This window comes from Juglans regia, chromosome 5, assembly GCF_001411555.2.
Source record: "Juglans regia cultivar Chandler chromosome 5, Walnut 2.0, whole genome shotgun sequence".
NCBI classification, from domain to species: Eukaryota; Viridiplantae; Streptophyta; class Magnoliopsida; order Fagales; family Juglandaceae; genus Juglans; species Juglans regia.
In genome coordinates, this window is record NC_049905.1 from 9,869,230 (window position 1) to 9,890,451 (window position 21,222).

The 21,222-nt window shown below is 35.7% G+C and overlaps 1 protein-coding gene across 4 annotated transcripts; it reads right to left on the bottom strand.

Moving 5' to 3' along the window:
* Nucleotides 1–490: 490 nt before the first annotated feature.
* LOC108988575 (interactor of constitutive active ROPs 3-like) lies at nucleotides 491–10,227 on the bottom strand. Of its 4 annotated transcripts, XM_018961880.2 has the most exons (6): nucleotides 9,941–10,227; nucleotides 9,478–9,528; nucleotides 8,612–8,715; nucleotides 5,536–5,707; nucleotides 2,795–4,527; nucleotides 491–833 (listed from the first exon to the last, which is right to left on the bottom strand). In XM_018961880.2, exons 3-5 carry the CDS (start codon nucleotides 8,629–8,631, stop codon nucleotides 2,845–2,847), a joined length of 1,875 nt encoding a protein of 624 aa, XP_018817425.2. In that variant the 5' UTR covers nucleotides 8,632–8,715; nucleotides 9,478–9,528; nucleotides 9,941–10,227; the 3' UTR covers nucleotides 491–833; nucleotides 2,795–2,844. The 4 variants fall into 4 exon arrangements, with proteins under 4 accessions (XP_018817425.2, XP_018817426.2, XP_018817424.2 ...); XM_018961881.2 differs by lacking the exon at nucleotides 9,478–9,528 and having other exon boundaries at nucleotides 8,612–8,701; XM_018961879.2 differs by lacking the exon at nucleotides 9,478–9,528.
* Between the last annotated feature and the right edge of the window lie 10,995 nt (nucleotides 10,228–21,222).

Sequence of the window (21,222 nt, forward strand, 5' to 3'; positions counted from 1 at the left end):
CCGTACATTTTAAGAATATAATATAAATAATTAAATTTACAGTTTAAGCGTTTAGGACAATTGGTAATTTCACAATACATTAAAAAATCAACGATCCATCATTTTGTTACGTGTAATCATTTTTTCTGTTAAAAAACCACTAATATTATACCAAACAATCGACTCTAAAAACTTGTATTGTCATAATTCAGAAAATTATTAGGTAATCCTGAAGTCTAGATCATGATGTGGTACTACCTTATTATCACAATATTCCAAGTGAATTAAAATTGATACTTTTAAGCATTAATAGCATTAATTTTTTTTTATTGACATGGCATGTGATATACTAAGAACCAACTGTCCGTATTACATTACACGAGTACCTAATCCAGTACACATTCACATGATGTACAGAGAGTTTGCAGACATGGTGTACACAGTACACTCAGTTCGTTGCAAGTAATTTATAGGGTCCCATACAACACATGACGAAGTCAACTTCCAAACATACAACAACAATGACAAAGTTTCTACACATAATACAAGCATTAAACTTTATACATATATTTCCGAGTCATTGCTGAGATTGTTGCCTATACACCATATAATACAGATCAAGGCAGGTATATTGACTGATTTTCCCATCGTCCTCGATGAAAAACAAAACAAAACAAAACCAGCAGTCAAGACAACACCAAAAAGAACATTAACCTCTTTCCTTTGCCTTTTCCATAAAAAAAAACATGGTTCTCCAAATTTTTAATTCTTCTCACCATTTTTGGTATAAGATGTAGTCCACGATCACAACTTACTTCATCAAACCAAGAGAAAAGGCAGCATCAAACCTCCCACTGCATTGAAATCCAAAAGTCATCACACAATTAGCTTTTTAGAGTGCATCTATTATTAGGTAGGCATGTGATATGCATTCAGTTTGAATGTCAACAACGTGCATACACACTCATGAGGCTGGTACACCAAAACAAATGTGTTCATCAAATGAGGTAAATTTTACCAAATTTTGATCCCATACAAGTTTCAAATGCTGATTTTACAAATTTAAAGATCATAAAAATGAAGGCCAAATTTTTTTTGGTCCCCTTACAAACCTCAAGTATCATTTGAAACTCACGAATCCTGTTGGTACTATTCACCTCCTTCAAGGGTGAGGTGAGGTTTTCTATGACTATATGAAACAGAATCTCAAATTAAAGCATGGGTGCTTTCAAGTATCATACCTAGCGCATCCCAAAAAAGGTTATGGTGTTCCTCCCAACTTCGTACCTGTCAATGATGACATGGCTCATCTTACCACTGTTATTCATGAAATAACTTTTTCAGGTTGGCTATGGAGTTTAGAACAATGGACTTCTACCTGTGTTAGGGTTTTCGATTTGGGAGAATCTTTGGTTTTATCTTTCTCCTTCCATTAATATTGAAAGAGGTTTTGTTGAATAGTGCAACATCATTTAGGGCGCTTAGGTGTAAAAGTGCAACTTTGAAAATTTTATGCTATAGTGGATTTTATTTTACAGACGACAATGATGACGAGGCATTACAAACACGTGTCCAAAGCCTATTGGACGTTCAAGCATGGTAAGAGTTTCACTCAGTTGAAGTGTCGTTATATAGGACACTAACTAACTCTGACAGAGTGATAATTTGATCAATTTCTAAACCTCAGAGAATAAAATGTTTAAATTTATACCAGAGGGAGTAATATGTTCAAGAGGAAAACCAACGAGATTGTTTCAGTAATTAACACTACTTTGTACTAAATGAATGGAAATCCTAAGTTCTAACATCGAACAAGAATAATCCTTTATTACAATAAAAATACACAGATAGAATAATCCTGTATTACAATAAAAATACACAGATAAAACACCATATTAGGATAAAAAGAGCTGTTATATCTCCCACTGACTTTACCCTGGTTGACATGTTATGTACAACTAAAGAGTAATATGTCCTAAAGACAAACCAGAATGATAATTTCAGTAAATAAAACTTGAGAAAAGCAATCGACAGTTAATCCTAATCCAAACTTGTTTGGCACTAACAAGTAAGCTAATTCTCGATAAAATGCCCTATAGAGTGTGAAAACATAGATGCCAACATGCGCGCGTACACACACTCACTGGTATCTTATATGTATGCTATATGTGTTTTACGAACAAAAAAAGGCAGTTCTTAGATTGAACTTTTACTCTGATGAAAAGCAAATACATGGAACCATCAGCAGGAAATTTTAGTGACCCATTAGTTCTGAGTCCGTTGCACCAATTGAGGTATATTTTTAAAATGCTCTCTCCTAGTGGCATGAGCCACTTTAGAAAGAATAATATATCAACTAAACCATTTAGAAATAATATCCATCTTTTGTTAATCTTGTCATTGTAAAATATTTTATATGTTTATGTGTTATTATTTAGATGATCAGTTGTCTATGAGGACTCAAAAAGTATAGTAAACAGGTTCCTTAAGAGAGACCCATATCAGGAGAAAACCATGTCCCCCATTAATTCGGTCAGTGTCCTAGAACTTGTTGACAAAGTTCCTCTTTTGAACTCAAAAACAGGCAGCTCAATGTTTGTATAAAACAGGATATTTGCACCTACAACATATCTTTGTGGATTAGATAAAATGATCTCAGATAGCATAGAAAATCACTGTGCCATTACACTATAATTGAGAGCTTCGGGAGAGTGCCAACGTTTACTTCAGGAATTAAACATGGCTGTACTGACAAACTAAACTCTAGCTGTCAAAATATAAAACATGAAGTTAAGAAATGAGAAGGAGTTTTTACCGTGTAAATAATAATAGGGGCGGTGTAATAGCAACACAAACAAGGTCTTCCTATTTCTGTGGCTTCTTCCAGAGTACTCCAATCTTCTTTAGCATGTTAATGTTTTTCTTCTTCAGTAAATCATCCTCCGCCTCTTCCGAGTAAGGTGAACTAAACTTCCCTGCAACCAAATTATAATTGCTGTCCAAGGATCCAGTTCTCTCCATTACCTTTCCATTATTTCCTGCCGAAAGCATGGTTGCTGCTGCTTCCGCAGCCTTCCTCCACTGGTCAGACTGCACCTTTAGCCTTCTCAACTCCCCTTGCATTTCTGAATTTGCTGACTGTGCTGCCTCCAGCTGCTCAGTAACCATTGCCGCTCTTCTGTTGCTCTTATCTGCCTCCCCCATCACAACTCCAAGCTTCACAAGAGCCTCACGTTCTGCAGACTTTGCTGCCTCTACTTCTGCAATAACCTCATCATTCACGTTTGCCCTGCTGCTCATTTCCCTCTTGTTGATCTCCAATTTCATCATTTCGTTTTCCTCCATTATACTCTGTAATTCTGTCTCCTTATCCATCAAATTGGCCCTCAATTCTGCAATATGTTCATTTGATTTCTTCAGATCCTTTTCCAGTACATATTCTTTCTGGTATGAGAGGTTCTTCTCAAGTTTTGAATTCAACCCCTCATTCTCCTCCAAAACACCCTGTAATTCAGTTTCCTTATCCATCAGGTTTGATTTCAACTCTTCAACATCAGCTTTTGTGTTTTTTAGTTCTGCCTCCAGTTCAGCCTCTCTCAGATTTGACCCAGATTTTATCTGCTCCATGAGTTCATAAGCACTTCTTATCTGCACTGTGCTTCGAATTTGTTCTTCGTGGTATTTGGTCTCAGCACTTTCTAGAGCAGATCTTAGTCGTGCCACCTCAGGCTTCAAAGAATGAAGTTCTGCATTAATTTTCATATATTCCCTCATCTCTTGAGTTCTTAGAAGTTCCAGCTCAAGGCTATGTTCAACTGAAGGATTCTGGTAAAGGTCGCCACTAGCATTTTTTAGGTCTGCCTCAAGTTTTCTTACAAGTCCCTCTAGTAAGTTGGCACGTGCCCTTGACTGGTCTAACTCCAAGGCAATTGAGTTGTAAGCTTCAATGGCTTTCAACCTATCTGACCCGAGCACCTCTACAGTTTTTTTAGCAGTTTCCAGTTGCAGCAGAGTTTCCATAACCATTGCTTCAGCCTGAGCTTCTGATTCTCTGCAATCTTGTAGCTGCTTTTTCATGTTCTCTACGAGAGAGAGAGTTTCAGCAAGGTTTCCTTTTAAACCGTGCAGCTCTGCATTTGCTAATTCTACCTGCTTGGTTTGTGTAGCCTCAGATTCAGCTACCATTTCAAGCTGGACTTTAAGCTGCTGAATCTCATTCATGGCAGAGGTCAAGGCATCTGACTCGACTGAATTCTGCTTCAGGACAGCCTCGAGCTCAGACAGCCTAGCTGGATCCTGTTCTTGAGAGATCTTTTGGTGCTCAAAAGTACGAGCTTCCCCAGAATCAGACACCTGCAGAAACTGCTGCTGGGACTCTTCGAGCTTTGAAGACAGGGCCAATAGTTGCTTCTTGGACTCCTCAGCATCTTGATGGGCTTGCTGCTTCCATGACTCAGATAAACTCAGCTGATCCTCTGTCTTCTTCAGTTCCTCTCGAAGTTGAGAAACCTGGGATTCCAATTCAGATATTCTGCTTGGGCGCTTCTTCTGGAGCAAGAAAGATGCAAGTTTAGAAGTCCTCGAGAACTTTCAACTCAACCTTTGTAGAAAACGTACAGAAACTATCATGCAACATATGTACTCCCACTTCTATAGAAAAAGAGAAGCACTGGAGTAACAGTTATGCAATGGAGAGTAGATAAACAAATACCATATTACATAATCACAGATGGAGAGAAATATGCTATGTAGTAATCACATACAGATCAGGAAACAACGCAGTAATAAAGAAATTTTTACATAGTTAAGCAATGTGCCTACATTCACAAACAATCAAAAAAAAAAAAAGCTACTTTTAAAAATGAATTAGAAAGCTTCTCTCTGTCTTCCCCTCTCTAAGTTAAGAAATGAAATGCGTAACTTAATTCTTGTACATGCCCCCTTGAGATTGCTAAACACCACTTATCTCAAAAGCTTAAACTGATAAGAAAAGGTAGATTTAATCATTTACATTTATCTTAACAGAGATCAACAACAAACTTAGTGTTAGATAAATAGATATACATATACATATACATAAGCAGACATACATATATATATTTATTATATATATGACCCATACAATTTATATTAAGCACTATAGAGGGGAGGCAGGCCAAGTTTTATGGCACACTTTTCCAGATAGAAAGTCTTTCGCCTCAAGATTTCTCCATCAATATGCAAACATAGAGCATTAACAATGTACAGAGCAGTTGAAGAGGGCAAAACCAACTCACCCAACCTTGCATAGAAAGTCCACACAAAGGAACTAAGAGAAGAAAACCTACATTAAGATAACACTAGTTGCCAGGAACATCAAGATAATCTCAACAATAATTTGAGATTGAGTTAATTGATTGTGCATTCCTAATTTCTGACCACACATTTATTAAAGGGGAGAGAGACCGAGGTTCTCATAAATAGTTGCTAGTCAGTGCTTGCACATACATCCAAACACAACAAGCTTAACACTTAGGCTGTTACAGCAGGGTTAGTGGAATCAGCTATTAAGAGTACCTCGGACACAGGGCTTCTTGGTGATCTGCGCTCAACAACTTTTGGGCTTCTGTCTTTGGGTATTCTGCTAATTTGAGTCAAAGCAGATGTAGAGTCAGTCTCTAATGCAGCTGGCTTGAGTTGGCGTATGGCTCGAGAAGAAATCTTCGGAGGCACTTCTGAGGAGCTACTTCTGACATTAAGATAAGTGATATGGCAATCAGTTATGAGTTATAATTGGTATCAGAAATCACAAGCTTCTATGGGGATAGAAATAACTTAAAACAAAAATAATTTAATCATGACATACATGAGTGACAATCTCATAAGGTTGGCAGAAACCACTTCATCAATATATTTTAGATCACACTCTCAGTCAGCCAGCTAATTGATGGACGAGCCATCTGTGACATCCTCACTGATAAACTTTTATTCAATTATGCTTTACTAGGAAGTACATGGACATGTAAGAGATTATTTCACATAGTTATGAAAATTCTGATAATGATATATTGGATCGATCAGAACTACACACCAGTTTTGGCATATATTCCAACTCTATTGATTGCAGATGTCAAATTTTAATGTATATTTTATAGACAAGTAAAAGCTAAACACATCAAATTTGAATATATGCCATGCACTAATATTGCACTTGGGAAAACGGTGTTCTCTTTTGAGAGAGAGAGAGAGAGAGTGGAGAGAAATTTCAAACATTGGGAGGTAAAGCAATGTCCATGGAAAATTTCTTTGTTTTTCAGAATCATCAGTCAATAAAAAGTGATGCCATCTATCTTCATTTTAACCACCGTCTTCTCATCATCCCTTGTTGCATAATCAACAGGCTGGAAAAATATTAGTTATTTTTCATTAAGAAAAAATCTATTTACAAGCCTGTTTAGTGATACACTAGACACTATTGATTTCAAAGTCTGTCGCATCATCTAATATGAAAAAGTAGTTGTATTTTTAACATATTTTATAAATCATCATAGTGGGTCCCACAATGAGTGGTAAACAACACCGACTTGTAAGTTGCAGAATTCTTTCATTTATCTGTCAATCATTTGATGGAGCAACAAGAGATAAAGCTAAGTAATAGTAAAAAAAGATGATGAACATAACCGTTGGCTCAAGTGGTAAGGGCTTCGGTCTTTGTAGGATGCTCCCTCTAGGCCTAAGATTTGAACCCTAGTGAAAACAATTTCTAGGGACCATCAAACAAAAAAATTTCTCTTGAATTATCCAATGTGCATTTGAGGAAAAATTCTTGCTTAGGGCTTGTGCATCCGGTGCCAATAAAAAAAAAATTGATGAATATCATTTTTCTTCAATAAATGGTTCTTAAACTTTTTGGGTTAGGAGCTTTAGATTAGCATAGGAGACCACTCTTTAAAAGCTTATTAAAATAAATAGGAGCATTAACAATATCCAAAGCTTAAGCCTTTTATTTTCATGCAAGTCACTTTCTCACACTTCACTATTTCTGCATAGGGATTCCACATAGCGGCTGGCAGATAACACTCACTATATATATGAGAATTAAACCAAAAAATTTTGAAAAATGAAACACACTTGTGATGTGTAATTAAGACTTCTTAAGCTTATGGCCCATATAAGAAGCTATGCCACTTGCATCTTCCCTAGGAATGCCCCAGGTCAGATGTATTCCAGAACCCACAAATGTAGACAATGAAATGCAAAGTGATTACCATTGCTTCGCTGAACTTCTAATTTGGTTGGTGAAAATTTTCTTCATATATAAATCTAAAATATTTGAGTATTTAGTGCTTAGAGCATCTTCATTGGCTTGGCCAAAGTTGAAGGATGGCTAAAATTTAGATAATCTGTGTCAAAAAGACCCCACATTGGATTGGGCATCTCTAAAATAATTTAGATTTCAACTACAGTGCTTCACCAAATATAGCTAACTAGAATTACTTCATCAAACATTAAAATATTAGTTTCTCACTCCAAGCAAACAAATTAAATTAATTCGAATATAATTAACATTTAACATTTAGAATATAATTATTATTAACATTTAATACTACTTTTTTAATATTAATTTAATTAGAATATAATTATTATTAATATTTAATTGGTAGAACTAAAAAATGTGATAAAAATAAAATAAATTAATTAATTATTAAAATAATAATATTTTATTATTATATAGAGAGGAAATGGCTAATCCAATGTGGGGATTGAATTTAAATAGAATAGACAAATGTAAATTCATGTGATATTAGCTAAAATTTGAAGATGCATTTGGCCAATCCAATGAGAATGCACTTAGAAACGATGGTCTAAATAAAGAGAATGATACTAAGTTATCAAAAGAAGTCAACTATGCATCTAGTTAGCCTTACCTCTAACAACAGAGGTCCCCCATTCCACAGCGGGGATAGATGGTATATAATTAGATTAACAAAGGTAATCAGCAAATGAGCCAGCAATCCATCATGGTTATGGAAATGATATTGTTCCTTATTCTGCCCAGGACTTGCTGGGGCCCTCTATGTTCCTCTAACTGCATAGAGGCCCCAGCATAGACCCATGTCAATGCAGGAGACAAAAACAGATAGCTAAATCATTGTTTTGCAACTTATGAGCCATGGCTTGCCAACATTAGAAAAAAAAGGATCCTCAATGTGAAAGTTGCATGAACGCATTGGTAACAGTGATGTGCAGTACACATAAGAATATTCCAAGGAAAGAGAAGACAAACCTAAGAAAAATTTACGAATGGATGAAGCACTAAAAGATAAAGAATCTCTGGCATTACAGTAAAAAAATTAAACTAATGCCATCCATAACCAGTATTAATGTTAGATTTCGGTTATACACCAATGCAGTACTCATGCAGTACAGTTTGTTCTAACAGACAAGAAATGGCCTAGATGGCAAAAAATATAAATGGTATTATTTGAATTTAAACACAAGAAATGGCCCAGAAGGCAAAAAAATATAAATGGTATGATTTGAATTTAAACAGCATTACCCGGCCAGCCTCAGCTAACCCTTCAATTTTACGAAGCAACAATATCACAAGAAGGCTCCAAAAGGAAGAGAGTAAACAAGCATTTGAGGTTACCTTGCTTTCGCGGTCTGCATGATTTAACAGCCCCTCTAGGAACAAAGCGCAAATGAGGCTGATGTATAAGCTCCGCTACTTTAATGCTGCCTGACCGACAAAGGCTGTCACAGTTCAGGGAAAAAAAAAAAAAAAACACTGAGGCGAGGGAATCCAATGCGAATTAACATGATGAAATTAATGGGTTCATGATAGAGGACATGTGCTCCTTATCATCCTATTGTAAGCCACAAAGGCAGAAGATATACTCCTAACCATAAGTTTGATTGAAAATAAAAATTAAATAAAGAAAAACTCCACAAAAAGAAGCCATAAAAGTGGGGTCAGAGTATGTTGAAATCGTTAATAAAACAGTACTAAGTAAATTTCAACTTCACCTATCCATGATGTTGTTTTGTATCCAACATGCTGAAAACCATTTAATATCGTCAAAAGGGACCACTACTACAGGAAAAGTACATAAAACCACAGACACGACAGACGAACATAAAATGGTAAACTAGTTACTAAACTTTGTCCATAGCGTGACAATTTATATATCCCCTCCAGTTTCGCCGCGAAGAAATGAGAAGACTGTATAACGTGGGGTTTTGACATTTTTTGGATACGAAAAAGCTCTATGAAACCGCTCTATGCCTATGATTGTGTCTGTGAAAAGCCCGAAAACACCATCGATCAGTCCATTCGTTTCTACAGACATTACTACTACGGAATCTTTTTCTCGTTTTTTAAAAACAAAAAGATAACTAGATATTTTCCAGGACAATTTTGAAGGAAGTGAGGAAGGAAACGACAACTTAAGGCGCCCTCTTGAGAACGTAATTTTATAGGAAAAAGAAAATTAAAGTCGGAAAACTACAAGCAACCTTTTTGAGACTCGGTTTGCGTTTCAAAGCCTGCAATATCGAGGTCTCGAGCTAGAAGAAAGAGCTGCAACTTGTCAGTTCTCGGCAGAACAACTCTTTTCTATACGAAAAAAATTAGGTTTCGTCCAAAGAGAACTTCAAAATAAATAATGAAATATCATTACAATCAGAGAAAGAAAATATAAACGTAATTAAAAGGGATGAAGCACCACAATGAGTCAGAAATTCAGAGTGAAAAATAAAGATAAAAGATAAAAAAGCATATAACCTCGTTTGGATGCCGTGAAAACGTGAGAAACTAGACAGCAAAACGTAATGCAACAATAAAGCGAGGTTTTTTATTTTGTTTTCTAGGTTCTTGTTAGTGTGGTGAACGGGGAGAACATTTGGGGTGGAGTAAGAGGAAGCCGAAAAGAGAAAAAGAAAAGGAAAAAGATCAGTAGCATTCTGTATCTTCGTTTACCTTGCGAATCTTTTGGAGAAGCTGGTGAGATTGTGAGAGAGATTCTGAACTATTGTTCTTTCAGAAACGCAGATTGGTCGTTCTAAACAAATGTAGTGTAGCTGCTTGTGCTTCTTCTTCTTCTTCTTTACCTTGATGCAGTTTCCGAGGCGCTCTCTCAGTGTCTTTTGCCTTCTGAAACAGTGGGGTCGGAGAGTAGAGTGACAGAGACGACATGAGGTAAAGATCGGTCGTTAAAGCATTCGCAGCCGGTGGCCCGGTGCCAATAACACCGTTTCCCCCATGGCTTATTTTACAGTTCTGTTAAAATTTCTCCTACATCAACTCTTATTTTAAGGAAAAAAATTCAGGAGATGAACAGTATTCTTTAGGTATAAAAAATTATTATTTATCTTCTAAATTATTTTGTATTAATATTTTATTTTAATAAATAAAATAAATTTTTATTTCAATCATCTACACTTTTTCTCATTATCATTTATTATAGTTTTAAATAATAATTTTAAAAATAATTTAAATAATTACTAAAATATAACAAAATTAATTTTAAAAATATTACCTTACCTATAAATAAATAATTTAAATTTTTGTTTAAGATATTCACTAGAGTAATAATTCATAACATAATAAAAAATATTGAGTAGTTAAGAAGTTATAAATGAAAGTTTGAGAAAAAAGTAATAAAATAAAAATAGAAAAAATATTATTTTAATAGATAGTGACAAGGTTTGGAGACCTTGGTTTGTGCAGAACTAAAACACACAAATGAAAACTCCTCAACATACATTTGATGTAGGATGAAGACTTTATTTATATTATAAACTGGAAGAATTACAATCAAGAGACTTAATGACAGAATATTCTAAAACAATCAAAAAGTTATTTGTTTCCTTCTTGAGTATTATTGTTGCATTGACTTGAGGATGATGTGCATGATTTGCTGCAGGTTTCCATAGCAGAAGTCTCCATAACAGATGGACTATCCTTAACACCCCCCCCGGGAAGCTGACCGTGGGGCAAGGCGAGACGGAAAGCTTGGATCAAAAGAAAAAGAATTTAGATCGAGAGACACTCTTAGTGAAGAGATCTGCAATCTGAAGATTAGAGGGAACAAAGTTAACATATAGCAGTCCAGCAATTACTTTCTCACGCACAAAGTAATAATCAAGATCAATATGCTTGGAACGAACATGAGAGACTGGGTTAGCAGACATGGAAATGGCACTTCAATTATCACAGAAAATAGTAGGAGTAGCCGAGAGAGAAATATGTAGATCATGAAGCAGATGAGTGAGCTAGGTGACTTCGGCTGCGCCTAAAGCAAGTGATCGATATTCAAATTTTGCACTACTGCGGGAAACAGTGGGCTGTTTCTTAGCACTCCAAGTGACTAAATTCGGACCAAAATATATGGCATAACCAGATGTAGAGCGGCAAGTGTCGGGGCAGCCAGCCTAATCGGTATCGGAATAGGCAAGAAGTTGGATGAGAGTAGAGATTCAAACCAAGTGCCTTTTACATAGCGTAGAATACGCTTAACTGCACAGAAGTGGTCATTTGTAGGGGCATGCATATGTTGACAAACTGTGTTGACACTATAAGCAAGCTCAAGACGTGTGATGACCAAATATTGTAAAGCCCCAACAATGGATCGATAAAGTGTTGGATTGGAGAAGAGAGAGCCAGCTTGAGTGAGCTTTTGACCAACTAACATAGGAGTAGCAATGGGCTTGCAATCTGTCATGGCTGCTCAGTGAAGGATGCCAACTGCATATTTTGTTTGACTAAGAAATAAACCAGAGGAAGTAGATTGAACCTCAATGCCCAAAAAATAATGAAGAACCCCTAGATCCTTCATAGCAAATTCATTGCTAAGGTGAGCAAGAAAATTGGTAAGAAGTTGAGGGTTGCTGCCGATAACAACTATGTCATCAACATCAAGGAGAAGATAACTTGAGGGTTGCTCAAGTTATTTCCATCAAACTTGATGGAACTAACTTCCTTGCCTGGAGTGCTCAATTGCTTCCTCTGTTTTAGAGCTATGGACTCATGGGAATCATTGATGGTTCCGATCTATGTCCACCTCGTTTTTCCAGCGATGAACAAAAGGCCCAAGGTATTCTTAACTCTGGTTATTTGGCTTCGCAGTATAAGGACCAAACAATACCTGGCTGGATTATTTCTTCTTCGTCTCTTGCGGTGGTCTCCACCATTTATGGATTTGAGACTTCTCGACTTGCTTGGCAAGCTCTTGGCACACGATTTGTTGCGCCCTCGACGTCTCGTATTTCTCTTATCAAGAGAAAGTTGCAAACTTTACACCAAGGCTCCTTGTCTTGCCAAAATTTTTTGGATGAAGTTAAGTCTCTTGCTGATGAATAATCTGTTATTGGGAAACCGATTGATGATTCTGATTTAATTATCTCTATTCTCAATGGTCTTAATTCCTCTTTTCACTCCTTTGTGACAACATATATGCTTCTCGCCAAAGAGAAATCTATGTCATTTTTGGATTTCCATGCAGAGTTATTGAACCATGATCTTATGCAAAAATTTCATAACCAATCTCTCCACTTTGAGGCAGTTCCCTATGCTCTCTACTAGCATAAACCTGGTTCTAAACAAGGTTCTCGGCACAACAGCAACAAATCTCGATCCCCATGTCAAATTTGCAAACACGAGGGACATCAGGCCTTGGATTGCTTTAATCGCATGAACTACTCGTTCCAAGGACGTCATCCTCCTACTGAATTAGTTGTATGGTTGCTGAGGCTAATACGACTTATTTAAATCAGCATCAATGGTATGCCGACAATGGTGCTAATATTCATGTTACCTCCGATATTGCTAATCTTGTCACTTCTCAACCCTATGAAGGTGATGACTCCGTGGGCATGGGTAATAGGACAGGCTTGCTCATATCTTGTACTGGCAATGCTTCCATTAAAACATCTTCATCTATGCTTGCCTTGAATAATGTTGCTTATTGTCCTAAAGCTTCTGCTCATCTTCTCTCTATCAATAAATTTTGTAACGATAATAATGTTCTTTTTGAACTCACTGGTTCTGATTTTTCAGTGAAGGATATCCTGACGGGGGACACGCTACTAACGGGACCAAGTGATAACGGATTGTACCTGATCAACCTTCATCAATTATCATCACCAAAATTGCATGCTCTCACAATGACTGTCGGCGTCAAGGCTTCTACCTCTACTTGGCATTGTCGCTTGGGACATCCTTCCACAACAATTATTCATCGTGTCATTTCTAATTTTACTCTTTTAGTTAGTGATTCAATAAATAAATAGTCCATTTGTGTGTCTTGTCAACCCAGAAAGTCAAACCAGTTGCCATTCTCTGATTCTTCAAGAGTATCAACTACTCCTTTGGAAATAATTCATTCTGATGTTTGGTCCACTTTCACTTCTTGTTTGAGTGGTTGTCGCTATTATATAATTTTCATTGATGACTTCACTCGTTTTTGTTGGATGTTTCCTATTTCAAATAAATCCAATGTTTATTCTACATTTTTTAAATTCAAGCTTTTAGTGGAAAAACAATTTAATTCCACCATTAAACAATTTCAAAGTGATAATAGTGGTGAATCTTGTTCTACCATCTTTAAGCAATTTTTGAGTGCTAATGGAATTTTTCATTGATTATCATGTCCTCATACGTCTCAACAAAATGGCCTCGTCGAGAGGAAACATCGTCATATTATGCAAATGGGGCTTACTCTTCTCGCTCAATCAGGATTATCTAAGAAATTTTGGGTTGACGCATTCTTAATCGCTACTTATATAATTAATCGCTTACCTACCAAGGTTCTTGATTATTTATCACCTTATGAGCGGCTTTTTCATCTTCCTCCCGACTTCACATATTTTCGAGCATTTGGCTGTCAATGTTTTCCATGCCTACGTCCTTATACAAATGATAAATTATCATATCGTAGCACACCTTATATTTTCATTGGTTATTGTTCTAATCATAAAGGTTTTTGGTGTTTTGACCCTTCCTCTAGACGTGTTTATATATCTCAGAACGTGATTTTTGACGAAGGAAAGTTTCCAGCTCATGTACAATCCAACGTCACTGATCCTGCCAGCTGCGCACACCCCTCAGGTAATTCTCCAAGTTTACTTTTCACCCCTCCCTCATTTCTTTTTACTTCTTCCCCTGTTTCATCTAATATTCGAGAGACTTCTTCCCCAAATATCTCGCACGACACTGACTCACCCGATACCCATCTCCATTCTTCTATCCCATCTCTCAATTCTGACCAAACCGAGACTCATGTTACCTTTCCCTCTTCTACTGCACCTTCTTCTTGTCATCTCCCTGAACCACAAAACAGTGCATCTCCTGAACCCCAAAATGATGGCTCAACTATTCATGTGGCTCCCTCGTATATAGTTGCTAGATCCCAAACCAGTCATCTTGGGCCCCATAGCTTTCCCAATTTTAAGTTATATTCTACTCTTCATCCTCTTCAAGCATTACATGAAGGTGTAGTTATCTCTGAACCTCGTTTCTACGCTCACGTGGCGTCTCAACTCGAATGGCTTGTAGCAATGAAAAGTGAGTTTCAGGCCTTATTACAAAATGAAACATGGTCATTATGTTCTCGACCACCTGGTAAAAACATGGTCCCTTGCAAATGGGTCTTTAAGCTCAAATGGAGACCTGATGGCAGTATTGAACGTCACAAGGCCAGACTAGTTGCTGTTGGTTATCTTCAGAGAAATGGTATTGATTTTCATGATACATTCAACCTGGTCATCAAACCTTCCACTGTTCGTATGGTTCTTGCACTTGTCGTTTCTTTCAACTGGGAAATTCGGCAACTTGATGTTTCTAATGCTTTTCTCCATGGCATTTTAGAAGAGGAGGTCTATATGAGTCAATCGAAAGGCTTTGAAGATCCAGTTCATCCTTAGTTTGTTTGTAAGCTTCATAAATCTCTCTATGGGTTGAAACAAGCCCATCGGGCTTGGTTTAATCGACTATCCACGACTCTTTTGGTGCTTGGCTTTCAAAATTCACAAGTTGATCCCTCATTATTTACTTATTACCTTGGAATAGTCCATGTGTTTTTATTAGTGTATGTGGATGATATTCTTGTTACCTTAAATGATCGGGACTTCATTACCTCTCTTATTTCTAAACTACAACTTCAGTTTGCTATGAAGGATCTCGGCCAGTTGATGTATTTCTTGGGTATTGAAGCCACACACAATTCTTTCGAATTACACGTTCGGCAAACACGATATATTACTGATCTTTTGGACCTTGTGAAACTGCTTGGTATCTGACCATATCGAGCCCCCTGTGTCTCAGGGTCCAAGCTGTCCAAATATGATGGAGAAGCTCTTCAGGATCCTTCTGAATATCGGCAAACGGTGGGGGCCTTATAATATGTTACTCTCACACACCCTGACATCTCGTACTCAATGAATCAACTCTGTCAACTCATGCAAGCTCCAACCATGGCTCATTGGACAGCAACCAAACGTGTGCTGCAATACTTGAAGAATACACTTGATTATGGCCTTTTCTACAAACCTGGCTCCTTTGATATTAATGCCTATTGTGACTCTGATTGGGCCGGTGATCCTGATGATACAAGATCAACATGTGGTTATGGTGTTTACGTTGGACCTAATCTCATCTCTTGGTCGACTAAGAAACAACCTGTGGTGACTAAAGTAGGTTTCATTTTCTGTTGTATTATTTCTCCCATGTCTCGTGTTTTTGGGTTCAAGGTGAAGAAGAAAAAGAAATAAAAACATGGATTAGCAATGACAAATTTTCTCATCACTTCTTACATAAAAAGAAAATTCCAAAACAAAATTAAGTAGTTAATCCCCCTTACATTGAAATATTACAATTGTTTCTTGACCTTAAGTTTGTAGCCATCACAGTCCATCCTGACCTTCAGCTCCACAGTCTGCAATTTCTTCTTCTTATTGTGTTTATGGCTACTGGCCATCAAATCAGACAAGTACTCCAAAGTTCCTCCAACTCCCATTTTCTGTTTTAAAATCCCTTTGAAGAAAAGCCTCTTTAATTGAAAGATTAACTCAAGAGCTTGAATACAAGCTTCACGAGCTCGATAAGTCAAAGAGATAAAACTATGGGTACTGCTGTTGTGGGCAGCAACTATATGCTGTTGTAGGTATGCATAGCAAAACTTGTCTAGGAAAAACTATGAGCTGCTGTTATATGTGGGCAGCAACATTTTGTGATAATTTGTATAAATTTTGGGCAGCAACTATATCCTTGCTTGTTCTTTTTCTCTATAAAAGCTTGTGATTTGATTTATAGTTGTCTTGAGTAGTCTATTTGTAGTTGTGATTTTATTTGATTTGTAAATTTTGGACAACAATAATGATAGTGCTGAAAGTATAGATTGTTGGATTGTAAACAATAGTGGTAGTATTGAAATGATAGTATAGAATTCATTTCCCAGTTTCTATCTTAGGTATGAGAAAACATGAAAATAGGCAGCCAACATGTATCTGTTTCATGAGGGATTTCCTAGTTTGGTTCAAGAAAATTCTTGATTTTGTCGAGAGGAAGTTAGGAAGGCTTTACTTTATAGCATGCCTTGTAAATCAAACTTGTCATATATTCATAGAAAATCATCTATCAATTTTTCTTCTCAAATGCAACTAAATTCAGAAAGAAGCATATGCAAATCTCCGTGTATGATCTAAAGACATGCTATTAACTTTGGAGAAAATAAACCTCAATCATTTTCCTTTTGGAAGAGGGAAACAAACTTAATCATGATCCTAGAAAAAGCAACCCAAGCATGCTCCTCCTAGACATTTTGTGAGTGGAATATCATTCTTTTCTTTTAGAAGTTTCATATTCTTCCTGAACTTTCTCAACCACCCTGAACTAATTATTCCTTGGAGAAGGGATCCGGCAAATGATTGAGGAGGTTTCCTTTGAGATATATGTGTAGCTTGTTGAATTAGGCTGCTGGTTTTCTTTGAGATACACATGTAGCTATTTTTGTTTGGACATTTTGGGCAGGAACTATATGCTCATGTAAAAAAATAAAAATGATTGTTGGATATTGTTGGAGATTATCAAAATGAAACTAAAAAAATATTTAAAAAATAAAAAAATTGTATTAAAAATAAAAATTAAAAATAAAAATATTTTATTATTGTAAAGAATGCAATGGTTAATCCAATGTGGAGTTTAAGTTTTAAACAATTAGCTAAAAGCCAAAAAGTGATATATTAGCCAAATTTTAACTTCTGAGATACTTAATCCAATGCTAATGCTCTTAGTCGTTAGGCTAAAAAATTTGTTTTAAACAAGGATTTACGTCTGGTTTTTGTAATATAATTAGTAACAAAAATTGATTTGGGCAAAATTAATTCCAAGAATTTTTGCTCCTTCCCCACCAACATTGAAAGATTATTCCTTTTTTTCATTTTATTTTAAATGATTAGGAAACGGAAATATGTCATTGCCCCACTCCTTATTGATTCGGTAGTTAACTCATCAAATCTCGATAAAACGGTGGTCCAAATATAATTATGATCATGTTACAAAAGAAAATTCCCCAAAATTATTAGAACTCTTTTTTTTAGAGAGAAATTATTAGAACTCTTGAATTTATGTTTGGTAGAGTAATTTCAAACTCAATTAACATCCGTAATAAACAAAAAGGAGTTTGAAGAGATCAGCAAAAGCGAACCTAATAAAATATTACTACCTTTTAAGTTCATTTGATTTATATGGTGATTTGGAAAAATAATAATATTTTATTAAAAAGATTACATAAAATTTAAAAGTGTGCATTCAGACCAAATTTTTTTCATATTAAAATGTGAAAAATCGGGTTCATTTGAGCGAGTATCTATCAGGGTTTTACTAATTTCGAAACTGCCCCTACCAGGATGTGGGTATGATTATATAGTGCGGGTATCGAATACCCGTAACCGAATTTTACATTTAAAAACAAATTACCTAAAAGATGAAATTAGGAGTGGGCAGTAGGGCACCACACCTCGTCCGCCTGCCCTCCACTGCCCCACCCCACTTGGGCAGAGTAGGCCACCACGTCCATCAGACGCAGGGGCGAGGTGCCCCGCCCACTTCTATGAAAGGCAGTGGGGGCAGGTTGGGCCACGCCTGCCCGCCCTCACCATACCCCCGCACCCTGGCCAACCATATAGCCCAGCCTAAAATAATTATCATTACATATATATATATATATATTCATTAATAAAACGACGTCGTTTTATCTTAGGTTTGATTTATTTTTAAATAAATGTCGTAAACGATGTTGTTTAGAGTTCCCCCTCCCCTAGTTGAGTCTTTCTTTCCCCCCTTCTCTCTCTCTCTCTCCATCATATCATTGTTTTTTTTTCCAATTGCTTGTGTATGGATATGTGGATTTGTTGTGGATGGAGATGTTTTAGATTTTTTTGTGATTTTTTTGTGTTTCCCATGAGTTTTCCACCTTGAGTAGGCGGTAGGGGACGGACGAAATCAGGGTGTCAATCCATCCCTTAGCATGCGGACGAGGCACCTGCCCCTGTGGATGTGGGGGACACCCCGCCATGAAGGGGGTGGGGTGCGGAAAGGGGGAACCCCACTGCAGGAGGTGGGTAGCACCACTAGATGAAATGACGTCGTTTTGATTTTCAAGACAACATCATTTTTAGTTTTTGACCCTCCTCTTTAAAATGATTTTGACAAATACGAATATCTGGTTATAACTTGGGTACTCGAATTTTTACAGTGATTTGGAAAAATAGTTGTATTTTATTTAAACAAATTACGTAAAATTTAAATATGTGCATTCGGGCCATTTTTCGGTTTGAAATCCCAAAAATGAGGTTCATTTGAGTGAGTATCTGCCAGAATTTTATCCGAGTGGGTTCGAATTTCGTATCCAGCCCTATCCAAATATGGGTACGGTTATATGTTGTGGGTACCAAGTACCCATAACCAAATTTCACATTTAAAAAAAAATTACCTAATAGATGAAATGATGTCACTTTGATTTTTAAGAAGACGCCGTTTTGTGTTTGTAACCCTCTTTAAAATGATTATTTTGACAAATCAAAATATCCGAATACAATCTGAGTATCTATCTAAGTTATAATTAGGTTAAACTATGTGGGTACTTGGATGCAGATCCGGATTCACACCATGTATAGTAAAATTTGTAAAATAATTGCCAATGTATCATTACTCCAAGTTCTAATGTTTCCCGAGTTAAAAAAGTTCATCAATTGATTTTGCAAAATCTCTTCTTTGGGATGTTTGATGAACTACAAAATCTAGATAAATTGTCCAAAGAGTTCGTTAGACACAGCCGACTGGAAAAGTTGTATCGAGAAATTGTAATATGTAGCTTGTCATGATGACAATTGCGACTTTAATTTTTTCTATCATTGCCACAAAAGAATATAGGAATTCACTAAAACTATTAAAGTTTTCACAAAGCAGAGCAAGCAAATCATATTGCTGGTGATAATAATAACTTATGATTAATCCAAGGCATCGAAGAAGGAATTATAGGTGACTGCAAGTTCCTCATATTGTAACCAATTGTTGCTATTAATTTGCATGTTTGAAATCCTATTTTTATTTCTATTATATTATTGGATCGGGTCATTAACATAGGAGAAATATTTTGATCACGAATAAATCTTATAAAAGTAAATTTATAAAGTGACGTGATTTGATATAAAATATTATATTATAAATCTAATTTTATTGTAACATAAATCTAAAATATCATATTAAATTATGTCAGTTTCTAATTTTATTTTTATGATATCTTTTTATAATTTTAGCATTTCTTTTAACACATTAATTCATATGATGAGATAATCTTTGTACCTTTGTTAACTTATACCAACAACATTGCCCATGGGCTTACCTTGAACTTGGCCCTTTAAAGAAATATAGATTTCTTTGCCAATACCTTGGAAGTGGGTTTCTAAAATAACTTTATGTATTAATTTTGTATTTTTTATACTAGCAGTAGGTTTATAATGTTTAATTGAATTCCCAAGTCAATTTAAGATAAGAATTAATGCTAGATACAATTTTTAAATAGATAAATTCTATACAAATCTTTTGTAAAAAAATGAACCTCACTGAAAGATAATAGATTTTTTAATACTTTTTGAGATGAGATTCACTTCTTTACAAAATGATTGTGCGGAACTTGTCTATGTGAGACTTGTATAAATCATTTCTCAATATACAAAAAGAATTATATAACCTCATCAGAGCACGGACACACGGTACTATCATTGGATCATAAGAATACATACCAATTAAAATTAATGCTTATATAAATGATTTTAATTACAAGATATATTGTGATGAAATGAGTACCACATCATCCAAACTCTAACGAGATTTAATTATTATTCGTATTCGATTCATTTAACTAGTTGATGGAGTTTGATTGCTAAATCCATGGAATTTGTGCTTGTGGATGCAAGAAAAAGCAGCAAGCTAGTGAGATTTTCTCAAGCTATCCTTGATCTGATATTTTGCAAGCAACAAGATGGCTTCTGTCTCTCGCTCTCTTCCATGGCCACACCTGATGATCCTACACAAAAATGGTTTCATTTTGTAAACTCACCCAAATTTATCTGCTAAGCCAACCACAAAAATAACGTCGAGATCATATATGTGCAAAGAAATGATATTTACAGTCATAGAGTGCGCAAACGATACGCACTCATTTTGAGAAAAGTGTGTAAATATGAGATTCACATTAAAATTTTAATTTTTCAATAATGGACTCCACTCTTTTTCAAAAATAGTGTGCAGCGTTTGCATAATTTATAATTATACCTACTATTACTCATATGTATATAGAGTTTAAAGGTACAAATAAAAAGCCAAAACTTGATCATAGAGAATGGAAGGCGCATGCAAAATGCGTGCTTGATTTTCTTTATTCAACTAAATGGTGAATAACATTTAAAAAAGATGTTTGATAATTAAATAAGAAAACATGACTATCGTTGGATTAAATAACAGAATATGATCATTAGATCTACAAAAATATGATGTCTAAAAAAGTAAAATAAAAAATTTAAGAATTTTTTTTTATTACTACAGGAAGTACTTAAATGATCAATCCAATAGTGGGTTAAGTTTTGACTGAGTTAGGCAAAATGTAAATAGTGATATATTAGTCAAATGATGCCTAAAATTTTGCATAAACCAATACTAATCTCTTTAAGGGGCATTCTTATTTTCAACTTAACCATGGTGTA